This window comes from Leptopilina boulardi, unplaced genomic scaffold, assembly GCF_019393585.1.
Source record: "Leptopilina boulardi isolate dan_hultmark-lab unplaced genomic scaffold, ZJU_Lbou_2.1 LbouV2_368, whole genome shotgun sequence".
NCBI classification, from domain to species: Eukaryota; Metazoa; Arthropoda; class Insecta; order Hymenoptera; family Figitidae; genus Leptopilina; species Leptopilina boulardi.
The window spans coordinates 2,522,124-2,542,656 of NW_026137938.1; the positions used below are offsets into that span (position 1 = coordinate 2,522,124).

Genomic DNA, 20,533 nt, shown 5'->3' on the forward strand with positions numbered 1-20,533 from the left:
AATATTTCTCTTTTCCAAGCTATATTTATCAAAAGTTGATTCTTTAACTCTTATATATTTTATTATATTGTTTTAAATTATCGTTGAATAATGCGATTTATAAAAAAAATAGCGTCAAATTAAAACTAAATTCTAGAATTCACAACGCAAATATGCATATATATAACGAATAATGTAAAAAAAAAATGAGAGTTAATAAATTAAATTATACAAGAAATTCGAAAAATTCGTGATTTTCTATTTTTTCTTGAATATTATTTAAATTATAAATAATTTTCTTTTCTTTTAAACACACTTAAAAATTGTGTAATAATAATAAAAAATAGATTTTAAATTAAGTTTCTTAATTTAAGAAAAACCGGCCTCTATGAGATAAGTATTTACGATTTCATTACTGAAGTTTAGTAGTGACGTAAGTAGATAATAATTTATTGTACATATTTCTAAGTTTCTTTTACATATTCTCTTTATGAGATTATTATTTACTTTAACTGTAGAATAAACTATTTAAATGACAAATTTAATGATAATCAATAACAATAAACTTCAATGAGAGTTAAATTTAAATTAATTAATTAGTAAATTATTAAAATACTAAATGAAAAATGGTGTAATAAAACAATTTTTTAGTGATAAAAACATTAAAAAAAATGAACTTTAAGGAAAGTTAGTATTTAATATTTTCAAATATTGTATTCATGCTTTATGTAATAATTATTGTTTCTAATAATATTAGTAATTGTTAAATACATATCTGAAAATTATTTATCTATTTTTTCAAAATTGTTGATTAATTTCATATCAAAGTGCAAACTTTTTAAACTAGTTTGCTCAGAAAATGTTTACAATTTTTGAGATGAAAAGTCTCTATAATAGATTACATTGTTCCTACATAAGAGGAATAGAAAAATTCATGAAAATTATTATTTTTCTCTCTATAGATATATATATTTATATAATTATTTGTCCCCAATTTTCTATGTTGATAATTTATTATTCTGACATTTTATGGATAATTAAAAAATAGTCTATTCCAAGTGGTAGTAATTTTTTTTTTTTTTATAAAACGTTTTAGAAACGTATAAAGAAAATTAGACTTGACATTTTTTAAAGTCTTTGCTAAAATTATTATTAATGAAGAAAGTTAAGTAAATAGCAACAAGTACAGGTACCTGCAGAATATTTTAGGCACTATTTAAATACGCATAAAAGAAGATATTTACTATTTACATAATGTATAATGTGATTATTAAGCACTCCATATATTAGAAATTGACTCATGATGTTACCAATTGTTTCACTAAATATTTTTTTTAAATAAATTACGATGTCTCGAAAAAAAAAAGATTTTTCAGAAATATTAAATATGAATGCAGATTGCATTTTATTAATACATTTTTTTGTAATAAAAATTGAGCAAATTTCTTATTATTACGGATTTCACGTTTCAAGTAGAAAACAATGGGAGAAATATATTTATTTTTTTTTTTTAATAAAAATTCTATGACAATAAGGCGCGGCTCTTAGTAATTCTCGCTTTATATGGATCCCTTAATTTTTTTTTTTTATTGGATCTTTCAATATTTTTAAGTTACTAACAGTGTCTTTTTTCATTAGAAAAATTAAATAAAATTCATAAATTAGAATTACCTTTTTAATGTATGGAATAATTAAACTTAAATGGCATTTTTATGTACTTTGCTAGATTTTTCATATATTAACAACATATTTGTGCCTTTTTTTAATGAGAGAAATAACTTAGATTTGTAAATATTTACAACTTATTTGATAACTAATTTAATTAACTACAGTAATAAAAATTACTTTTTAATCTTAATTGAAAAAAAAATTCAAGGTCTTTTTTAAAATTTTTTACCGAGAATGTTAATATATCACAATCAATGGTAAATAACCATTTTTTTTTTAAATCGAATTCCTAATGAAAAACCTCAGCGATATGAAAATTAAATAAATAAATAAATTAAATATCTTTAAATTTGTGCTTTATAAACAAAAATCATAATTAATTATGTGCGGCCCTTTTTCCACTCATGTAACCAATCCACCTTTCGGTGATTGTCGTAAAAATTGGATCATTATCAATAGTACTGAGTAAAAGTATTTGATTGATATGTGTTGAATGATAATCCCAACGTGCAATATTGGGAGCAGTTTTCAATGTAAAATGACGTAAATCATATGTTGTACCAGAGCCGGTATCATATAATGTTAACATATTTTTTAAAGATGTCATACCTTGTTCAAAAAGTTTTAGCGCATCATTTGCATCTTTTCCCGATGCAATACTTTTTAAATCGTATAATCCAATAAGCGAATATATAAATCCATTGAGAATGAATGATGGCGGTGTTGTTGGATATTCCTCATACCAAATATATTTACCTAAGAATGATGCCGTTATTCCACCCTTAATTGATGATACTTTAAATGGTCTCAAGCCCCTAATTGCCGCATTCAAATATTTATCCTCACCAGAATGATAATAAGCACGTGACAATACTGAAATTGCATGTCCTTGTCCCATACTCGAGTACCTGTTAAATATTTTACATTACTTTTTTTTTTTAAATTAAATTTTTCTCTATATAAATATATTATTAACCAGCCGGGTTCAAGAATAGCCATGCCATTGGAAACTTTTCTTCTCACTGGATTAGGCCAACCGCCTGATGTAATATTTTGATTTGCAACAAACCATCGAGCGGCATCATAAAATTGTTCCATATGTTCACTGGTTGATAATGTTATATTGTCTATCATTCCAGATCCGCTTAAAATAATTTTTATCACCTGAAAAACAAAGAATTGGTTTTTTTTCGGAACAATGAAAGGAAAAAATTAATAAATTACCTTCAACTTTGATCTGGACATTTGTTTACGGGTTTTATCACTAATATTCAGTCCTTTGTGTAAGTCTACGACGAGATCTCTCGTCAATCGTCGCCATTGATTATTCAACAAGCCAATGCCATAATGAACATGATTATTAAACGCTTGCAAAACAATATTGCTAGTTGTATAATGTAAATAATAAACGTCTTTCTTCTCTCTCGATTGTAATATAACAGTAATACTTCCATTGTCTTTTGTGTAAAGATCAAATTTAAATACAAAATCAAGAACATGTTCTAGCCTTAATGATATTCCCGATGCACTTGTTTCGGGTGTTGCATATTTTAATACATAACTATTTACATTTTTATCATAAATACGAGTAATCAATGAACCCTGAGGGACAATCCAATCTTGTCTCACGCGTTCAGCATCTTCAATTACTTTTTTATATGGTTCAGGTTCAGTAAGATTTTTACTATAATGTGATAAACCAAATTGTGCAATTTGAGTGGGATAATAATAGCCCTGACTCTCCCATTGTGTTGATATTGGAACTCCATCGCTTCCACTAACACATTTAACTCGTTCTCTAACTTCGACATTATAATTTTCAAATGTCATAAACACACCCCTTGAATCGTATTTTCCTTTTGGATTCACTATTTTCGAATAGCTATGAAACCATTCGAATCTCTCTAAACCATCGTATGTGGCTAATTTTCCATAAATCTAAAATTTTAATAATTATTATAATTTTTATATAAGTTTTTTGTTTATTTTAAAGAAATTATACCTCAAAATATTTATGAATAAAAGAAAAGGGAATATAAACTTCATCCCCCTCTTTACGACAACCAATGGAATAACCTCCATTTATATAACAATCAATCTCTTGATAACCCAATTCGTTGCTTGTTCGATCCTAAAAATATTATTTCACATTTAATCATTGAAAAAATTTCAATAAAAAATTATTATTTCCTATTAAAAAATAATAAAAATACTCACTTTATGCTGCGAGTGTGTTTTCCATTCAACATTGTTTTCAAATGAATTATTTCCACAATTATTCCAAGATGTTAATATTGAACTCAATACAGCAACAACAAGTATCAAAAGAATTGTTTTAAAATTGATACGCATCATCATGTACAACCTATTAATAAATCAATAAAATTTAATTAAAGTTAAATTATCAAGATCTAAAAAAATATATTCAATTTTCTCTTATAACAATAAAATGAAAAAATTATATTTCAATTCATGTTTAAAATTACTCTTACATGATTCAATTTTTAGATAAATCCCTTTAATACTGTCAATGGAATTATTTGCATTTTGCCTTCTTTTTCTCGTCAAAAAAAAAGTTACATTTTTGATAATTTCAAAATTTACAAAATTTGTTTCTAATAATTTTTTCCAATTTTACACGAAATTTTACAAAACATACGTTCATTTATTGCTTTTCTCTCATTTAATAAATTGAAAAAATTAACAAAAGATTAAAAATACAAATGTCAGCTGTCACTGTCAGTAACAGTCAAGGAAAATGTATAACATAGATGGAATAACTATCAACTAAATATCGTTCACAGGGTTGGGTAGGAAAAAAAAACAAGGACCATAGACCAATTACAACATGCGCAATATATATGCGCTGTTTGTTTGAAAAAAAAGAAAGGGAAAAAAAGGAGACGGAAATAGGCGCATCTCTTGTTTTGCTTTCATATGCGAAATAAAGTTGAAATAACCACACACACATAACCTATTTTTCTCAATTAGTTATGTTTATAAATATTTGACAAACGTACAATATCGACCGTTTGATTTTCTTCACGATATGATGTAGAAACAATTGTGTGTTTTGCAAAAACAAAAAAAAGCCACGTACACAACAATGCACCTTCAAGTTGCATTTTAATAACAACTTATATTTGACATTAATTATTTATTGTAAAAAAAAAAAAAAATTTGCTCAGCCTTAAAAATGACAACGGGTCAAAGTGGCCACGACAATTCCCTCGCGATTCGACAAGAAATTCAACGTTTCGAAAGTGTTCATCCATCAATTTATGCGATTTACGATCTCATTGATCTATTGACAGATACACATATTGCCAAACAAATTCGAGAGCATGTTGTTGCTATTGAAGGTAAGCATTTGTCATCAATTTAATTAAAAGTCATTTCAGTCCCACGTAATTATCTTTTTGACGAGACACTCCTCATTTTCATTTACGCCTCACCATATTTAGAATTTGCATTTCAATTTTTTTTTTTTTTCTTATATAACTAATTTTTAATTAGAAATTTCACCTTCAAAATAACAATGCATATATATATATACATACGCAGCCGAAATATTTTGCTCGAGTTGAATGCGAAATAAAAAAAACTTACGAATAATGATATAGTAATTAGCGTTTAATTGTTTTGACTTATTAATAGAATTGTTGAGAATTTTGCCTGACGTGTATGAGAGATATAAAATCTGGGTTAAGGAAAACTTGTGCTTTTTATATTTCAAGCTAATTTGTAAAATAAAGTTTTTATAAAATGTCAGAGGAAAATTTAAAAATGTTTTATTTTTGGCATTCTACTTTCTAGTTATTTCATTTAAAATTCATGTGAAAAGAGAAATTACTCGATGTTTTTTTTTTTACTTTCTATTAAAACGATTTTTCTTTATTATAAAATACCGTTTATTTTTTTTTTTTTAGATTCATTTGTAAATAGCCATGAATGGACACTTGCAAGAGACGTGCCGGAATTACATTTAGGAATAATCGGTTCTTCCGATTCAGGAAAATCAGCATTAGTACATAGGTACTTAACAGGTTCATTTATGCATGAAGAATCTCCAGAAGGTGGTCGATTTAAAAAAGAAATTTTCATTAACGATCAAAGTTTTTTACTATTGATCAGAGACGAAGGTGGAGTTCCCGAATCTCAGGTAAAAGAAAATTTTTGGTTTTAAATAAAAAAAAAAAATTGTAAATTTATTGACAAATCTATAATTTAATTTATGGCTGCATCTATTACGCCCGCTCGGGCGAACTAATTCATTCTTCTTATTTCGCCCGCGACGGGCAAAATAGATACGATTGTGTGAAGTGGCTATTTCGCCCGTCGAAATAAATGTGTTTTAGAAGACGGTCGAAATAAGAAAAATAGATTATTTCGCCCGTCAAGTGATAAAAAAAACAATCGAAATAATCTAATTGTAAATACAATATTTCGCCCATCAGGTATAAACAGCTGTTGCATATTTGTCAAATTAATTTTAAAATTAATTTGAAGTTTTGAAAAATAATTATTATATTGAATAACAACTTGATTTAAAAAAGGTTATAAAAAATTAAGGTTTTTAATATAACGTGTTGTTAAATTTACTTGTTAATTTTCGCATTTGAATTAATAACAATCAGATACGAAAAAAGTAGATTCAATTATAAATTGTACAATTAAAAATTAGCACACATATAATAATTAGGTTTAATAAATTTTAGACGCAATATTCCGTAGCTTATAAAAATATTTTATTACTTAAATTTTGAAAAAAAATTTTGATTATTTTATGATACTAGTAAGTAAAAAAAAGATTACATAATTATTTTCATAAAATAATTATAAAACTGTAAAAAAAACTTAAATTTTTATTATGGTTTAAATTTTACTTTTTTCAAAATTGTTAAATTTTTTGGATTTTGAAATTATATTAATATCATTTCATTTTTGGCCGGAAATCCAAATATTTTTTTAAAAAATATTTGAATTTCTGGCCAAAAATAAAATTATATTAATATATTTTAAATTTTACTGTCAATACTTTTAAAATTAAACTTCTTCGACAATTTATATTATATTTCATCGGCAATATTTATACATACTTTCTTTTATAATTCCGAATAATCAATCGTATATATAATTTTCTGGTTTTTAAAATTTTGTAACTTTCAAAAAAAAATTTTAATTCTAAAATTGACAAAAATATTTTTTTTCAAATTTCAATAACTTAGAATAATTTTAAACTCTAAATAATGCCAGAAAAAAAATTAAATAGACAATATAAATTTTGAAAGGTTAAAATTTTACTGGTCCCTTCCGTTGAAATAAATTTAAAAATCGACTGTTTCTGACATTTTTTGTAATGTAAAACGATTAAAAATTTTTTTTCCCTTAAAGTTGATTTAAGATCTGAGTGTATTAAAGATATTTTATAAAAATAATTATTTAATTTTTTTTATTGACATGAATCATAAAATAATCGAATTTTTGCAGAACTTTAAATAATAAAATATTTTTATAAGCTATTGTCTAAAATTTATTTAACCTAATTATTATAGTACGCTTATTTTTAATTTATAATTGAATATAGTTTTTTCGTATCTTGTTTTATTTATTCAAATACGAAAATTAAAGACACACTGCAAAAAGATTTATTTAATTCAAATAATCAGTCACTTGACTAAAATATCAAATAAATATTTATTTATATTAAATGATTATTATTTCAGTCACTTAAATGGTATTTTTTTCAAATACATAAATTATTATTGATTATTTGAAACAAATAAATCTTTTTTCAGTGCATGTAAATTTAACAACACATATATATATATGTATTAAAAAACCATATTTTTATAACCTTCTTTAAATAAAGTCATTATTGAATATATAATAATTATTTTTCACAACTTCAAATTAATTGTAAAATTAATTTTTAATAACAAAAATCCAACAGCTATTTATACCTGATGGGCGAAATATTGTACTTTAATTATTTCGTCCGTTTTTGTTTTATCACCTGACGGGCGAAATAATATATTCGCCCGTCTTGCAGATATTCGACTTTTTCTTAGACGGGCAAAGTAATCTATTTTTCTTATTTCGCCCGTCTTTTAAAACACATTTATTTCGACGGGCGAAATAGCCACTTCACACAAGCGCATCTATTTCGCCCGTCGTGGGCGAAATAAGAGAAATGAATTAATTCGCCCGCGACGGGTGAAATAGCCACTCCGTTAATTTATATATTTTTATTGAATTCTAGTTTTCTTCATGGATTGATGCTGTACTAATTGTCTTTAGTGTCGAGAGTGAAGAGAGTTTTTCTATAGCATGTAGCTATTATAATCGAATGTGTTCATTTCGAAATATGGTTGACGTTCCGAAAATTCTTGTCGGTGTACAAGGTACTTTACATATATATATAGTCAATATTAATTATCAAATAATAAAACAATTTTTATTATTGATTTTATTACAATATTTAAAATAATTTATTTAAAATAATCGTGAATTAAAATTTCAGATTCAATAAATGAGAGCAATCCGCGTGTCATAAAAGATGTGAGGCCGCGAAAACTTGCCTGCGATTTGAGATGTTCGTATTATGAGACGTGTGCGATTTATGGCCTAAATGTTGAGCGAGTTTTTCAAGATGGTAATAATTTAATTAATATAGAGTAAATTTTTTTTCTTTTTAATTTTTTAATACTTCTCATTCAATTTTTCTTTTAGTATGTGAGAAGATTATCCAAAAAGTTTACACAAAACAGTCACGATCGAATGGACAGCATATGATCGAAAGTGACTCAAATTTTTGCTCGCCTGCGAATGTAAAAAATTTTCAGCTACCTGCCAAAGAATTGAACACAAACAGTCCTATTAAAATTCATGTAAGAAAACAAAATTTATTCTTAATAAACAAAAATATTATATTTTCTGAAAATGAAATTTTAATTTTTAGATATCGGAAAAAAGTGAGGAATTACGTCCTGAAGTGACACGGCACAATCCACCGCAAAATGAATCGCCCGTTGCCAATGAGAGTTTTCAATATGCACAAAATTCTCACACGGAATTTCGATCTTCTATTTTAACTCCAACAACGATCAGGTTTGTTAAAATTGAAAAAAAAAAAAATTAAATTTTATATTGAGGTTTTTTTTAAAAATACAAATTTTTTTTTTTGTAACAGAAAATTTCGTAGAAAATCGAATTTATTTACGCCATCGAAAAAAGAAAAGTACATGGGAGAAATGGGTGTTGGACGTGAGATTCCAGTGAAGCAAGGATATCTTTTTAAAAGAAGTAGTAAATCATTGAAAGAATGGAAGAAAAAATACGTAACTTTATTGGAAGATGGACGATTAACTTATCATTCGAGTTTACATGTAATTTTTTATTTTTAATTCAATTTTATTAAATTTAGTTTTAGAATTTTAAAAATTTTATTTTCTACCAGGATTACATGGAAGATTCCAATGGCAAGGAGATTCTTTTACAATATGTGACTGTTAAAGTACCAGGAAAAACTCCAAAAGGTTCCAAGGCAACGAGCAGTCATGGTTGGTAATTTTTTTTTTTTTGAAATTACTGAATTACTTTTACATTTGAATTTCACCAATGCAAAGTCTTGATGAAAAAATTGTTTACAGAAGACAGTTTTGAATTTTCAATAATTTCATTGGAAAATAAAACATGGCATTTTGAAGCGAGCAGTATTGAGGACAGGGACTGTTGGATTGCAGCGATTGAGCAGCAAATTTTATCTAGTTTACAAAACAGTGATGCCGATCGAAAAAACGAGACTGACGCCTTTAAAATGCATTGTATTAAAAATAAAGTCTCCGGTAATGATGCTTGTGTTGATTGTGGAGCACCAAGTAAGAAAAATTATTTAAAATCAAAATAAATTTAAAGAACTTACCGATTAAAAAAAAATTTCTAATATTTTTTAATTAGATCCAGATTGGGCAAGTTTAAATCTTGGTGTTTTAATGTGCATCGAATGCTCTGGAATTCACAGGAATTTAGGATCTCATATATCCAAAGTCAGATCCCTAGATCTGGACGATTGGTCGTAAGTATATTAGAAAAAAAAAAATTAGAAACTAATAATTTATGTGTTTGTTATTTTATTTTCAATTTTTAGCGCCGGCCAATTAAGTGTGATGTTAGCGCTTGGAAATGATATAGCCAACAGCGTTTGGGAGTTTTGTCTAAATGGAAAGCAAAAACCAAATACAGAATCAACACGAGAGGAAAAAGAACAATGGGCAAGATGGAAATATGAGGAACGATTGTTTTTACCTCCAATGAATCCAAATATTTCTCTTGGAAAACTTCTAATCGACTCAGTTTGCAGGTAAAAAATGATGAATGAAATAAATTAAATTTTTGTAAATATTAAATTTTAAATAAAAATTTTAGGGGAGATATGACAGCATTTACATTGTGCCTAACTAGATGTAATTACGAGGACATTAATTCATCCGTCAGTGCTGAAGATTTAAGAACGCCTCTTCATCTTGCTTGTGCAACTGGAAATCTAGCAATGGCTCAATTATTAATTTGGGTATTAAATTTTTTTGTTTCCATTATCAATTTAAAAATTTTCAATTATTTAAATTTTTAACAATTTTTCAGCACAAAGCGAATCCACAAAATTTAGATCACGAGGGTCGAACATGCATGTCGTATGTGCGAGCTTTGGAACGAACATTGGACAATTCATCGGATTCATTGGAGATGCAGAAACTGTTGCAAGTTCTTGAACAGGCGAGTGTTTCTGGTAATGATGATCCAGAAGTGAGCCAGTATTAAATAATTATTTCGGTAGTGTCTCAGGAAATGCTAAGAAAAAAAAATGAATCTTTTTCAAATAATATTCAATCGTCATTACTATGTACTTACCGTGTGATTAGTGCTTTTATGGCTTTTATACAAGAGACTTTTGTTTTTGATTGTCATGAATTGTTTTTGTTTGTTTTTTTTTTTAGTTTTAATTGCAATTTTTTTTTTTTTTTTTTTTTAATTATAATTAACTATTCCATTTCCTCAGATTCGTTGATTTACGACATTACTCGAATTGTAGAAGATTGATTAGTGAACCCTTTAGTTCGTTAAAGCAGAAAATTTTAGCTCGATGATAATCGTTAACGTCACTCGATTCGCGGTTTCACGTCTCATTCCTTTTAAAAAGAAACAATTTAAAAAAAAAAAATCTAACGACAATGGAAACTCATAGTCGAGTCGAGTGTATGTTGTCAATGACTGAGAAGTACAAATCACTCATAAATCTAGTTATATTTATACATTTAATGTATTTAAATCGTGCTTTTACAATTTTCATGTTTATGAAATATATCGTATTGTCTCCTAAGATTTTTAAATTAATTTAATTTTTTTTTTTTTTTTTTTTTAATAATTTAAAAAATTTAATTCACAATTTCTTTCACTTGCCCCAAATTATATCCCATGGAGACCATTTTGGTTTGTCCATTAGTTTCGTCGCTTTGTCATCTTGGACTAAAATTAATTTTTTTCATTGAAATTTAAGTTTAAATTATTATTTAATTATTAAAATTTCTTATCTGATTATTTAATTATTAAACATTTAAAAAAAAAATTTTTTTTAATCAATAATTAAATAATAATTTGAACTTTTAAATAATGTTATATTTAATTAGTAAAATGGTAATTAGTTAAAGTTTAACTAGAAAAATTGTAATTAGTTAAATTTAATGACAACTTTGAAATGTTTAATTAGAAAAATAAACTTTCAATTGAAATAATTTTCATTTTTAATTTTAAAAAGAAATTTCTCTTTTATTAAATTTACTCACCACAGAAGGGATAATTTCCAGTTGTTTTTACTGCAAAATTTCCTCGAGCTCGATATTTATGAGTATCAAGGCCCATAAGATTGCAATGATCTGGCGTACATGATTCTTTTAAAATAAAATTCTCGTAACGATGATTTGAATATGTCGCATTATAACGATATCCCCACATTTTGCATTCGTCCCGAATTGCCACAGCCATATAACGAGCAGCTCGCGAATGACTACATGTGGCTAAATTGTAAATAACTGGCAAAAAAAATACGTTCTTGTAATTTTTCATAAAAATTGAAAGTTAAGATTATTTTTTTTTCTTACCGTCCATGGTAATGTTTACAATATCTTTTATTGATGTAATATTGTAAATTTTTCCATCAAATATACAACCAGGTTGTGCTAATCCTCCATTAACGAAAAAATCAACACTTCCAACGCTGACTTCCATTCCAAGGCCCAAAAATGGACAAAATGGTTTTCCATCAGTATGAATAACATCGACAAATTTTGCATCAGCATTATCTAATCTCACTAAAGCATTTTTTCCCTGAAAACCAGGTTGTGCTGGATCTAAAGCTGTAAAATTAAATAAACAATTATTGCAAACGATAAATTATATTTTAAAGAAGAAGAAAAAGAAAAGGGATGTCACCTGTAAGTCGACCAATTCCTTTAATTTGTTTTCCAACGTAGGACATAATATGGGCACCTAAACTATGACCCATTAGATGGAATTTTGACAAATCGATAAAATAATGTGATTCTAAATGACGAATTAATCTGAAAAAAAAGAAAAAATAATTTTTGAATTATGAAGTAACTATAAAATGTATTGAATATTTTACCTCACAATTTCAGCAGCAACAATCCTTGTGTTTGAAGCTGCTTGACAATACAAATAAGAAGCACCCTCTTCCCAATTAATTAGAAAAATATTATAATCATTCTGAAAATAATTATTCATTTTTTAATCGAATATATTTCTATAATAATTATTTATTATATATATATTTTTTTAAGGGAATTAGAATTTAATTCTAAAATATTATACCTTGTATAAAAAAGAATCGGTAAGATTTTTCATCCATTCTGTATTTGCGTCACTGCTGAGTCCGTGTGTTAAAATTACTGTTGGTCTCTTTGCTTTATAATAAGAAGCAACTTTAATGTGAGGCCACGTTTGAATTTTTATTTTTTCTCGATTTTTTCTGAAAAAAAAATATATATTTATTCTCTTGATCAATAATTATTATTTTAAACAATTTAAAATAAAACAAAAAAAAATTCTAAAACTTGAATGATTTAATATTCTGTTTTATTTTTAATAAATTTACCTATTGGCAAAATAAACAGTTGTTCCAACTCTCTCCGGTGACATTGGTGATGGAAATGGTCTAAGTAATGTAAACCAAGGATAATTCATATCGAAACATCCTAATTTATCATAACAAATAGAATCTGAAAAAATTTATTAAAATTATTCATTTATTTCTTCTTTTTTACACAGTAGTTGAAAAAAATGTTTTCTAAATAAATTTCTCACCTCCTTCGGTTAGAAAAAAAATGAGAAATAAACAGAAAAAAATATGTAATTTCATTTTGAAAATATGGTTTAAAAATGTTTTTTTTCCAAAATTTAGATGCATATTTATAGTCAACAAAAATATTAAATATTCCAACGTATAAAAAAATTGATGCAGATTTTGTTTATTCAGCTTGATTTTCATTTCATTGATATACAAAAACTTTTAAATACAAATTGCAATTGAATTTATAAATAATTTAATCAGTCTGATAAAAAAATTTCCAGAATTATTTATAATTTTTTTAAAATAAAATTTATCGCAAGATTGAATTTTTTTGGCGACAGAATTTGATTTTCTTCTTTTATATTTAAATATTCTTTTATTTTAAATTAATGGGAAGCATCTTATTTAATATTATTCATAAAACAAAATTTAAATAAAAATTTTAAAAACGTTACCTTAATTTTCTTCTTCCTTTTAAACAACATTTTTTTGTGGGCAATTAAGTTTTCACTAAAATTTATCTTTATCGAAAGAATATTCCAAAGATCCAGTGACATTGGAATCTACTTGAATATAATTAAAAAAAAAAAAAAAATATTAACAATAGAAATAAAATAGTAAAAAAATAAAATTACCTGTTTGATTTTCTTTAATACCTTTTTAAAGGACAAAAGAGAGAGAGAGAGACCATGACCTTCACATCCCTGCTTGACACATTAACCTAACCTCAAATAAGTATTTACTTTTTCTGTCAAAAACAATTGAAGTTGAAACAGCAAATAGCAAAATGAAAGAGGATCATGAATCTAATTTAAATGAAAATATAATTGATGTGAAATATAATTTTGCTACAAAAGAAAAACAAGAAGCTCGTTCACTTTTACGTGAACGTTTCCTGAGAGTAATTACCGGTGTCGTTGGTAAATAATAAACAAAATTTATTTCCCAATTAATTTTTTTTCTTCAATTTTTCGTTAATAATTAAAAATTTTTATTTTTTATATAGGTAAAGAAACAAAATTTTTTATGCACGAAAATACCAAAGTTTCTGCAGAATTTCGAGGATGTGACACCGATTGTCTCGAGATATTTGTTCGTAATTTAACAACACCTCTTGGTAAAATACCGGCAGCAATTCTTAGATCAACAGATATTATTTTTATGGAAATTGAACAATTAACATTTTAAAGAAAAAATGGATATATTCGAAAGGTAAATTAATTCTTCTTTTATGTACCATGAGAAAATAAGTTAAAATTATATTTACGATTATTTTTTTTTATTATATCAAATAGGCAGTAAAATATCTTTAAGCAATTATACTTAACATACATATACATATAAATTATTTCTAAGATCGTCGCATAGTTAACATTGTATTTATTTCGGATATAATGCGCCTTAAATGATCAATTATCTCTTTGAGATGCCTGTTTTTCAAGATGACTTGCTGCAACATAAATATATATATATTATAGTACAAATAAAATTTTGTCAAAAAAAAAAATTGATAAAATATCAACAAACCTCCATAACTTCTTTACTTTCTTCATATACAAGTCGATAAGCTTCTGATGATTTTTTTTCATCTGATTTCATATCCCATTCCTCTTTAAGTGGAATCAAACTTTCAATATGTGTGTACTCCATTCCCGATTGACAACTTTCATTACATTTTTCATAAATTAATCTCAATCGATTAAATAATAAATTTAATGTTCTTAAATGTTCCGTTACTTTTGCTTTCTTTTCATTTGCTATTGTCGAACCCTGTGCAGTTCCTAAAATTATAATTTTTATGTAAAAAAAAATTTAAAATTTAAAACAATGTTAACTGGGTCAATCCATTATATTTCGAATGAAGTCGTCGTTGACTAATTTTTAAAAATTATAATACTTTGCAGGAATGATTTTGAAATTATCAAGATCACGAAATGAAAAGAATTTTATTAAAATTTTAATTATTTATTGCAAAATATGAATTGGGGCGGTTCAAATACTACCAATTTAAATACTACACCGTTAAAACCCTACACGTCAAACTCTACACAGTTAAATTGCACACCGTTAAACCTTATACAATTTATTTTTTAACTTCTACACACTTAATGTGTACAATGTTAAACTCTACACAAATTTATTTTGTAGTGAAAAATTAATTTCTTTAAATTCAACACGGTTAAATTCCACAACGTTAAACTCTACATATATTTCTTTTATAATAAAAAATTAATTTTCTTAAATTTAACACAGTTAAATTCCACATCGTTAAATTCTACACATATTTATTTTGTAATGAAAAATTAATTGCATAAAATTCTACACAGTTAAATTGTTCACCGTTAAACCCTCCACAAACTTATTTTATAATAGAAAATAAAATATGTTTAACTCTACACAGTTAAGTTGCATATTGTTAAACTCTAAAAAAACTAATATTATAACATAAAATTAATTTTAATAAATTCTACACCTTTAAATTGCACACCGCCAAACTCTTCACAAATTGATTTTATAATAGAAAATAAAAATGATTAAATTCTACACAGTTAAATTGCTCACTGTTAAATACTAAACTATTTATTTTTTAAATTCTGCACAATTAAATTCCACATCGTTAAATTCTACACAGATTTATTTTGTAATGAAAAATTAATTGCATAAAATTCTACACAGTTAAATTGTTCACCGTTAAACTCTCCATAAATTTATTTTGTACTATAAAATAAAATTTGTTTAACTCTACACAGTTAAGTTGCATATTGTTAAACTCTTCAAAAACTAATATTATAATATGAAATTAAATTTAATAAATTCTACACCGTTAAATTGCACACCGCCAAACTTTTCATAAATTGATTTTTATGGAGAGTTTAACGGTGAACAATTTAACTGTTTAGAATTTTATGCAATTAATTTTTCATTACAAAATAAATATGTGTAGAATTTAACGATGTGGAATTTAACTGTGTTAAATTTAAGAAAATTAATCTTTTATTACAAAAGAAATATATGTAGAGTTTAACGTTGTGGAATTTAACCGTGTTGAATTTAAAGAAATTAATTTTTCACTACAAAATAAATTTGTGTAGAGTTTAACATTGTACACATTAAGTGTGTAGAAGTTAAAAAATAAATTGTATAAGGTTTAACGGTGTGCAATTTAACTGTGTAGAGTTTGACGTGTAGGGTTTTAACGGTGTAGAATTTAAATTGGTAGTATTTGAGCCGCCCCTATGAATTTAAAGTTTATGAGGTGCTGAAAACTGTCAATTTTTTAGCCATTAGAAAATATGCAAAAAAAAACAGAATTTACAATAAAAATAAAAAAATTTTTTTGTAATTTACTAAGAATGAATAAATTTATCATTATCAATTGATGTAATTATTTAAATATGTGAAATAATATATAAAATATGGTTTTCAAGTTCGCCTGTCAAATAACCTAAATTTGCAAATTTCATCTATTAAATGTGAGAAAGAGAAGTTATTTAATTTGAAAAAACCTTACCAAATATAAAGTACCTGCGACTAACTTTTAGTTTTTCTTAGCACTTTTTTCCTTTTTTCTTCATAAATGTGAAATAAAAAGGAATAAAAATTGGCACTTTGCTTATTTTCACTAGTTTCAAATGTAAATAACTTTCTTGGAGAAAACTGAAAAATTACAAAACTTGGGCAATATCTAATTGATCACTAACTACACACACTGGAAAAAAATTCGCTTTGGTCCCGAAGATACTTTTTGAGATAATTATGTTTAAATTTTTCACAATTTTTATCAGGTTAATGCATGTGATTTTTATAAAATTGAAGTTAGTTCAAAATGTTTAACCAATAAAACCTAACTTCGTCCTTAAAAAACTAAATGTATTAACTTGATAAAAATTGTGAAAAGTTCAAAACTTAATTATCTCAAAAAGTATCTTCGGGACCAAAGCGAATTTTTTTCCAGTGTGTGTAGTTAGTGATCAATTAGATATTGCCCAAGTTTTGTAATTTTTCAGTTTTCTCCAAAAAAGTTATTTACATTTGAAAATAGTGAAAATAAGCAAAGTGCCAATTTTTATTGCTTTTTATTTCACATTTATGAAGAAAAAAGGAAAAAAGTGCTAAGAAAAACTAAAAGTTAGTCACAGGTACTTTATATTTGGTAAGATTTTTTTCAATTTAATGACTTCTCTTTCTCACATTTAATAGATGAAATTTGCAAATTTAGGTTATTTGACAGGTGAACTTGAAAATCATATTTTATATATTATTTCACATATTTAAATAATTATATCAATTGATAATGGGGGCGCTCTACGTGAAGCGGACAACCCCAACCTTGTCATGTAAAAAACGTAATTTTTGCAATGCTGCTATTTCCATTAAAATGAATGAAATAAAAAAAAGTACGGGTGTATTTTGTAGTAAATTTAACGATCTTTAAAGTAGTGGAGTTAGTTTTTAAAATAACTTTAATTTTCATTGAAAAAAGTAAAAATGAAATTTTCAAATTCATTTTTCACGACGTTCGACCATTTTTATTTTTTTTTTTAAATTGCTTAAAAAATTGTTTAAAGTATGTTGATTATGTGTGCCAAATTTCAGAATGGCATCTTTTGTCGTTTAATACTTATTTAATTTTAAAAGCCGTTGTGTTTCAAACAGAAAATGAGTGAATGTCAATTATGGGTTAGACGATTTCAATATATGCTATTGTTAAATTAAGAGACAAGAATTTACTTCAGTTTATAACCACAAAAAATCGTATTATTTTTTAAATTTCATCTTTTAATTATAAATATTATTTCATATTAAAAGATGAAATTTAAAATATAATACGATTTTTTGTGGTTATAAACTGAAGTAAATTCTTGTCTCTTAATTTAACAATAGCGTGAACTCAGTTGCATATATTGAAATCGTCTAACCCATAATTGACATTCACTCATTTTCTGTTTGAAACACAACGGCTTTTAAAATTAAATAAGTATTAAACGACAAAAGATGACATTCTGAAATTTGGCACACATAATCAACATACTTTAAACAATTTTTTAAGCAATTTACAAAAAAAAAATTAAAATGGTCGAACGTCGTGAAAAATGAATTTGAAAATTTCATTTTTACTCTTTTCAATGAAAATTAAAGTTATTTTAAAAACTAACTCCACTACTTTAAAGATCGTTAAATTTACTACAAAATACACCCGTACTTTTTTTTATTTCATTCATTTTAATGGAAATAGCAGCATTGCAAAAATTACGTTTTTTACATGACAAGGTTGTGGTTGTCCGCTTCACGTAGAGCGCCCCAATGATAAATTTATTCATTCTTAGTAAATTACAACAATTTTTTTTTATTTTTATTTTAAATTCTGTTTTTTTTTTTGCATATTTTCTAATGGCTAAAAAATTGACAGTTTTCAGCACCTCATAAACTTTAAATTCATATTTTGCAATAAATAATTAAAATTTTAATAAAATTCTTTTCATTTCGTGAACTTGATAATTTCAAAATCATTCCTGCAAAGTATTATAATTTTTAAAAATTAGTCAGCGACGACTTCAGTCGAAATATAATGGATTGACCCGAACTGTAAAATATTTTGAAATAATTTACCATTTGGTGGTTGAAGAACTTTTAAAGTTTGAAATAATTCCTGTGTTCTACTAACAATTTCCTGCACTGTTTCTTGGCCAAATCGACAAAGACTGGCAGTATTAATATCTTTACCGGGTTGTTTTTGTGCTTGAGGTGGTTGAGTAGGTGGAACTGGAGTTTGTGGAGTTGAGGCTGCACTTCCACTTTGACTATTTTGTTGAACCAAAGCAACTTGTTGCTGTTGTTGTTGCATTTGCATTTGTTGTTGTTGCTGTTGCTGCTGCTGTTGTTGTTGTTGTTGTAAATGTTGCATTTGTTGCAGAGCATTTGTCTGTTGTTGTTGCTGCTGTGCTAGGACTTGTTGGGCACTAAGCATCCCCATTGGATTTGAACTAACTCCTGTACCAACTCCAGGACCAAATTGTTGAGGATTCACCATTCCTGAAAAATAAATATTAATTTGTATATACATATATCTAGTAAATAAAATAAAAAAGAAATTTTTAATATTTTGAAACATAATAAATAAAAATCAACCTCCTTGTTGTGGTCCCATCAAACTGGAAACCATTTGACCGCCTCCAAATTGATTGCGCATAGTCGATTGTTGAGTATTTGGAAATCCTGATGGAAATGGATGCTGTTGTCCCGACATTTTTATTATTTAAATCTATAATAATAACCACTAATGTATTAATGTTTTATTCTTCAGTTAGAGGTTATGTCAGTAATATCATAACATGACTTTTATCATTCAAATATTATTAAAATTATATATAAAATTCAGAAAATTACACCAAACATTTAAAAAAAAATAATGTTGATTTAGATTTACTAATTTATTGAAAATTAGACAAACTTTTTTATTGTACAAAATTTACTATATATATAATTTTTAACACTAAATTTTAAATTATAAAAATTAAAAATATGTAATTATTATTTCTAATATATGTATTTGTATTTAAAATTTATTTTTCTTATCAAACAACTGTCAAAATTAAAATCATATTGTCAATATGTACACACATACCTTTTAAAACACGACTAGAAAATTCACAAAGATTATTGTTATCTTCAATTTATTTAGTGCTCTATGAATATAATTGTTAAAATTAGTTTCAAGCTTCAATGTTTTTTAATAAAAATTGCACAATAATTGATAAATAAGTGTACAAAAATAATTGTTTACATGCGTCATTTACGCGCACCGCTGAAATGCCGTCTGCTCAAGTTTTTAGGTTAGGAGACCACTATAAGTATAAATATGTGTGTGTATATACTTTTTTTTGGATAAGTAAAAATATTAATTTTATTGTATAAAAAGTACAAATTTTTAATATTTGCATTTTCTCAGGTAAGAATTATTAATTTTTTAATATTTATAAAAATAAACAGAATAGAGTTTTAAGGTTATGTTTACTATTGTTATAAAAAAATTGAATAAATACAAGAGATAATTTCTTCAAAAATAAGAAAAATATAGAAATTTTATTAAAATTTTTCTATGAATTTTAATAAATATCAAATATTCATTTGTAAAAGAAGTGAAAATTATTAATTTTTTAAATTCGAAAAATATTTTTATTATAGACAATTGCAACAATTATCACAGATTATTTTTAAATCGTTAAAATGTAACTTTATATGATCATAAGTCGTTTTAAATTTATGTACAATGAAATATAATTTACATAATTGTAAATGAAAAATAGGATTTGCAAAACATTTTTCTTTCTTATTAATACTATTTCAATTTCACTTCATACAATGTTTAATTTTAAAATAAGAGCAATAATAAAAAAAAAAAAAATATATCAAATGTCCACAGCACAAGATATTTCTAAAATTTTGAGAATATTTTGTGCTATAGGGGAAAATAGAAATCAGTGTAATAAAATTAATATTACCAGAAATAATAATAATAAT

At 25.5% G+C, this 20,533-nt stretch overlaps 5 protein-coding genes across 8 annotated transcripts; 2 read left to right on the top strand and 3 right to left on the bottom strand.

Annotated features, from left to right (window-relative positions):
- Window positions 1-1,639: 1,639 nt before the first annotated feature.
- LOC127287345 (D-glucuronyl C5-epimerase B) lies at window positions 1,640-4,401 on the bottom strand. The gene is made up of 6 exons (XM_051314206.1): window positions 4,140-4,401; window positions 3,865-4,012; window positions 3,650-3,778; window positions 2,872-3,585; window positions 2,624-2,811; window positions 1,640-2,555 (listed from the first exon to the last, which is right to left on the bottom strand). Coding segments are annotated over exons 1-6 (1,713 nt in total). The 5' UTR covers window positions 4,142-4,401; the 3' UTR covers window positions 1,640-2,023.
- Window positions 4,402-4,544: 143 nt separating this feature from the next.
- On the top strand, window positions 4,545-11,028 carry LOC127287342 (centaurin-gamma-1A). 2 transcript variants are annotated; one of them, XM_051314198.1, is made up of 13 exons: window positions 4,545-5,009; window positions 5,577-5,809; window positions 7,910-8,051; window positions 8,171-8,302; window positions 8,380-8,537; window positions 8,609-8,757; window positions 8,840-9,035; window positions 9,107-9,209; window positions 9,303-9,527; window positions 9,607-9,724; window positions 9,797-10,009; window positions 10,075-10,219; window positions 10,291-11,028. In XM_051314198.1, the coding sequence occupies exons 1-13, from the start codon at window positions 4,844-4,846 to the stop codon at window positions 10,465-10,467; spliced, it is 2,157 nt and encodes a 718-aa protein (XP_051170155.1). In that variant the 5' UTR covers window positions 4,545-4,843; the 3' UTR covers window positions 10,468-11,028. The 2 variants fall into 2 exon arrangements, with proteins under 2 accessions (XP_051170155.1, XP_051170154.1); XM_051314197.1 differs by having other exon boundaries at window positions 4,546-5,009; window positions 9,300-9,527.
- LOC127287351 (pancreatic triacylglycerol lipase-like) lies at window positions 10,932-13,764 on the bottom strand. 3 transcript variants are annotated; one of them, XM_051314222.1, is made up of 9 exons: window positions 13,669-13,764; window positions 13,468-13,575; window positions 12,818-12,941; window positions 12,535-12,691; window positions 12,329-12,429; window positions 12,136-12,263; window positions 11,805-12,059; window positions 11,490-11,735; window positions 10,932-11,172 (listed from the first exon to the last, which is right to left on the bottom strand). In XM_051314222.1, exons 3-9 carry the CDS (start codon window positions 12,904-12,906, stop codon window positions 11,099-11,101), a joined length of 1,050 nt encoding a protein of 349 aa, XP_051170179.1. In that variant the 5' UTR covers window positions 12,907-12,941; window positions 13,468-13,575; window positions 13,669-13,764; the 3' UTR covers window positions 10,932-11,098. The 3 variants fall into 3 exon arrangements, with proteins under 3 accessions (XP_051170179.1, XP_051170178.1, XP_051170177.1); XM_051314221.1 differs by lacking the exon at window positions 13,669-13,764 and having other exon boundaries at window positions 13,468-13,601; XM_051314220.1 differs by lacking the exons at window positions 13,468-13,575; window positions 13,669-13,764 and adding an exon at window positions 13,027-13,117.
- A 13-nt stretch (window positions 13,765-13,777) lies between these two features.
- Window positions 13,778-19,113, top strand: LOC127287354 (gem-associated protein 7-like). Its single transcript, XM_051314224.1, has 3 exons — window positions 13,778-13,932; window positions 14,019-14,224; window positions 18,927-19,113. Exons 1-2 carry the CDS (start codon window positions 13,800-13,802, stop codon window positions 14,198-14,200), a joined length of 315 nt encoding a protein of 104 aa, XP_051170181.1. The 5' UTR covers window positions 13,778-13,799; the 3' UTR covers window positions 14,201-14,224; window positions 18,927-19,113.
- LOC127287353 (mediator of RNA polymerase II transcription subunit 30-like) lies at window positions 14,270-19,855 on the bottom strand. Its single transcript, XM_051314223.1, has 5 exons — window positions 19,638-19,855; window positions 19,142-19,274; window positions 18,623-19,045; window positions 14,540-14,793; window positions 14,270-14,462 (listed from the first exon to the last, which is right to left on the bottom strand). The coding sequence occupies exons 2-5, from the start codon at window positions 19,257-19,259 to the stop codon at window positions 14,364-14,366; spliced, it is 894 nt and encodes a 297-aa protein (XP_051170180.1). The 5' UTR covers window positions 19,260-19,274; window positions 19,638-19,855; the 3' UTR covers window positions 14,270-14,363.
- Between the last annotated feature and the right edge of the window lie 678 nt (window positions 19,856-20,533).

Coding starts and splice junctions, on each gene's coding strand:
- LOC127287345 (XM_051314206.1), bottom strand. Junction 2,812..2,871: donor TGTCCAGATCAAAGTTGAAG/GTAATTTATTAA, acceptor TTTGTTTTTCAG/GTGATAAAAATTATTTTAAG. Junction 2,556..2,623: donor GCTATTCTTGAACCCGGCTG/GTTAATAATATA, acceptor AATATTTAACAG/GTACTCGAGTATGGGACAAG.
- LOC127287342 (XM_051314197.1), top strand. CDS start 4,844: ATGACAACGGGTCAAAGTGGCCACGACAATTCCCTCGCGATTCGACAA. Junction 5,810..7,909: donor GTGGAGTTCCCGAATCTCAG/GTAAAAGAAAAT, acceptor ATTGAATTCTAG/TTTTCTTCATGGATTGATGC. Junction 8,303..8,379: donor TGAGCGAGTTTTTCAAGATG/GTAATAATTTAA, acceptor TTTTTCTTTTAG/TATGTGAGAAGATTATCCAA.
- LOC127287351 (XM_051314220.1), bottom strand. CDS start 13,081: ATGAAATTACATATTTTTTTCTGTTTATTTCTCATTTTTTTTCTAACC. Junction 12,264..12,328: donor GTTGCTGCTGAAATTGTGAG/GTAAAATATTCA, acceptor CTTTTTTTTCAG/ATTAATTCGTCATTTAGAAT. Junction 11,736..11,804: donor TGTAAACATTACCATGGACG/GTAAGAAAAAAA, acceptor TTTTTTTGCCAG/TTATTTACAATTTAGCCACA.
- LOC127287354 (XM_051314224.1), top strand. CDS start 13,800: ATGAAAGAGGATCATGAATCTAATTTAAATGAAAATATAATTGATGTG. Junction 13,933..14,018: donor AGTAATTACCGGTGTCGTTG/GTAAATAATAAA, acceptor TTTTTTATATAG/GTAAAGAAACAAAATTTTTT.
- LOC127287353 (XM_051314223.1), bottom strand. CDS start 19,259: ATGTCGGGACAACAGCATCCATTTCCATCAGGATTTCCAAATACTCAA. Junction 19,046..19,141: donor GATGGGACCACAACAAGGAG/GTTGATTTTTAT, acceptor TTTATTTTTCAG/GAATGGTGAATCCTCAACAA. Junction 14,463..14,539: donor AAAGTAAAGAAGTTATGGAG/GTTTGTTGATAT, acceptor TTTATGTTGCAG/CAAGTCATCTTGAAAAACAG.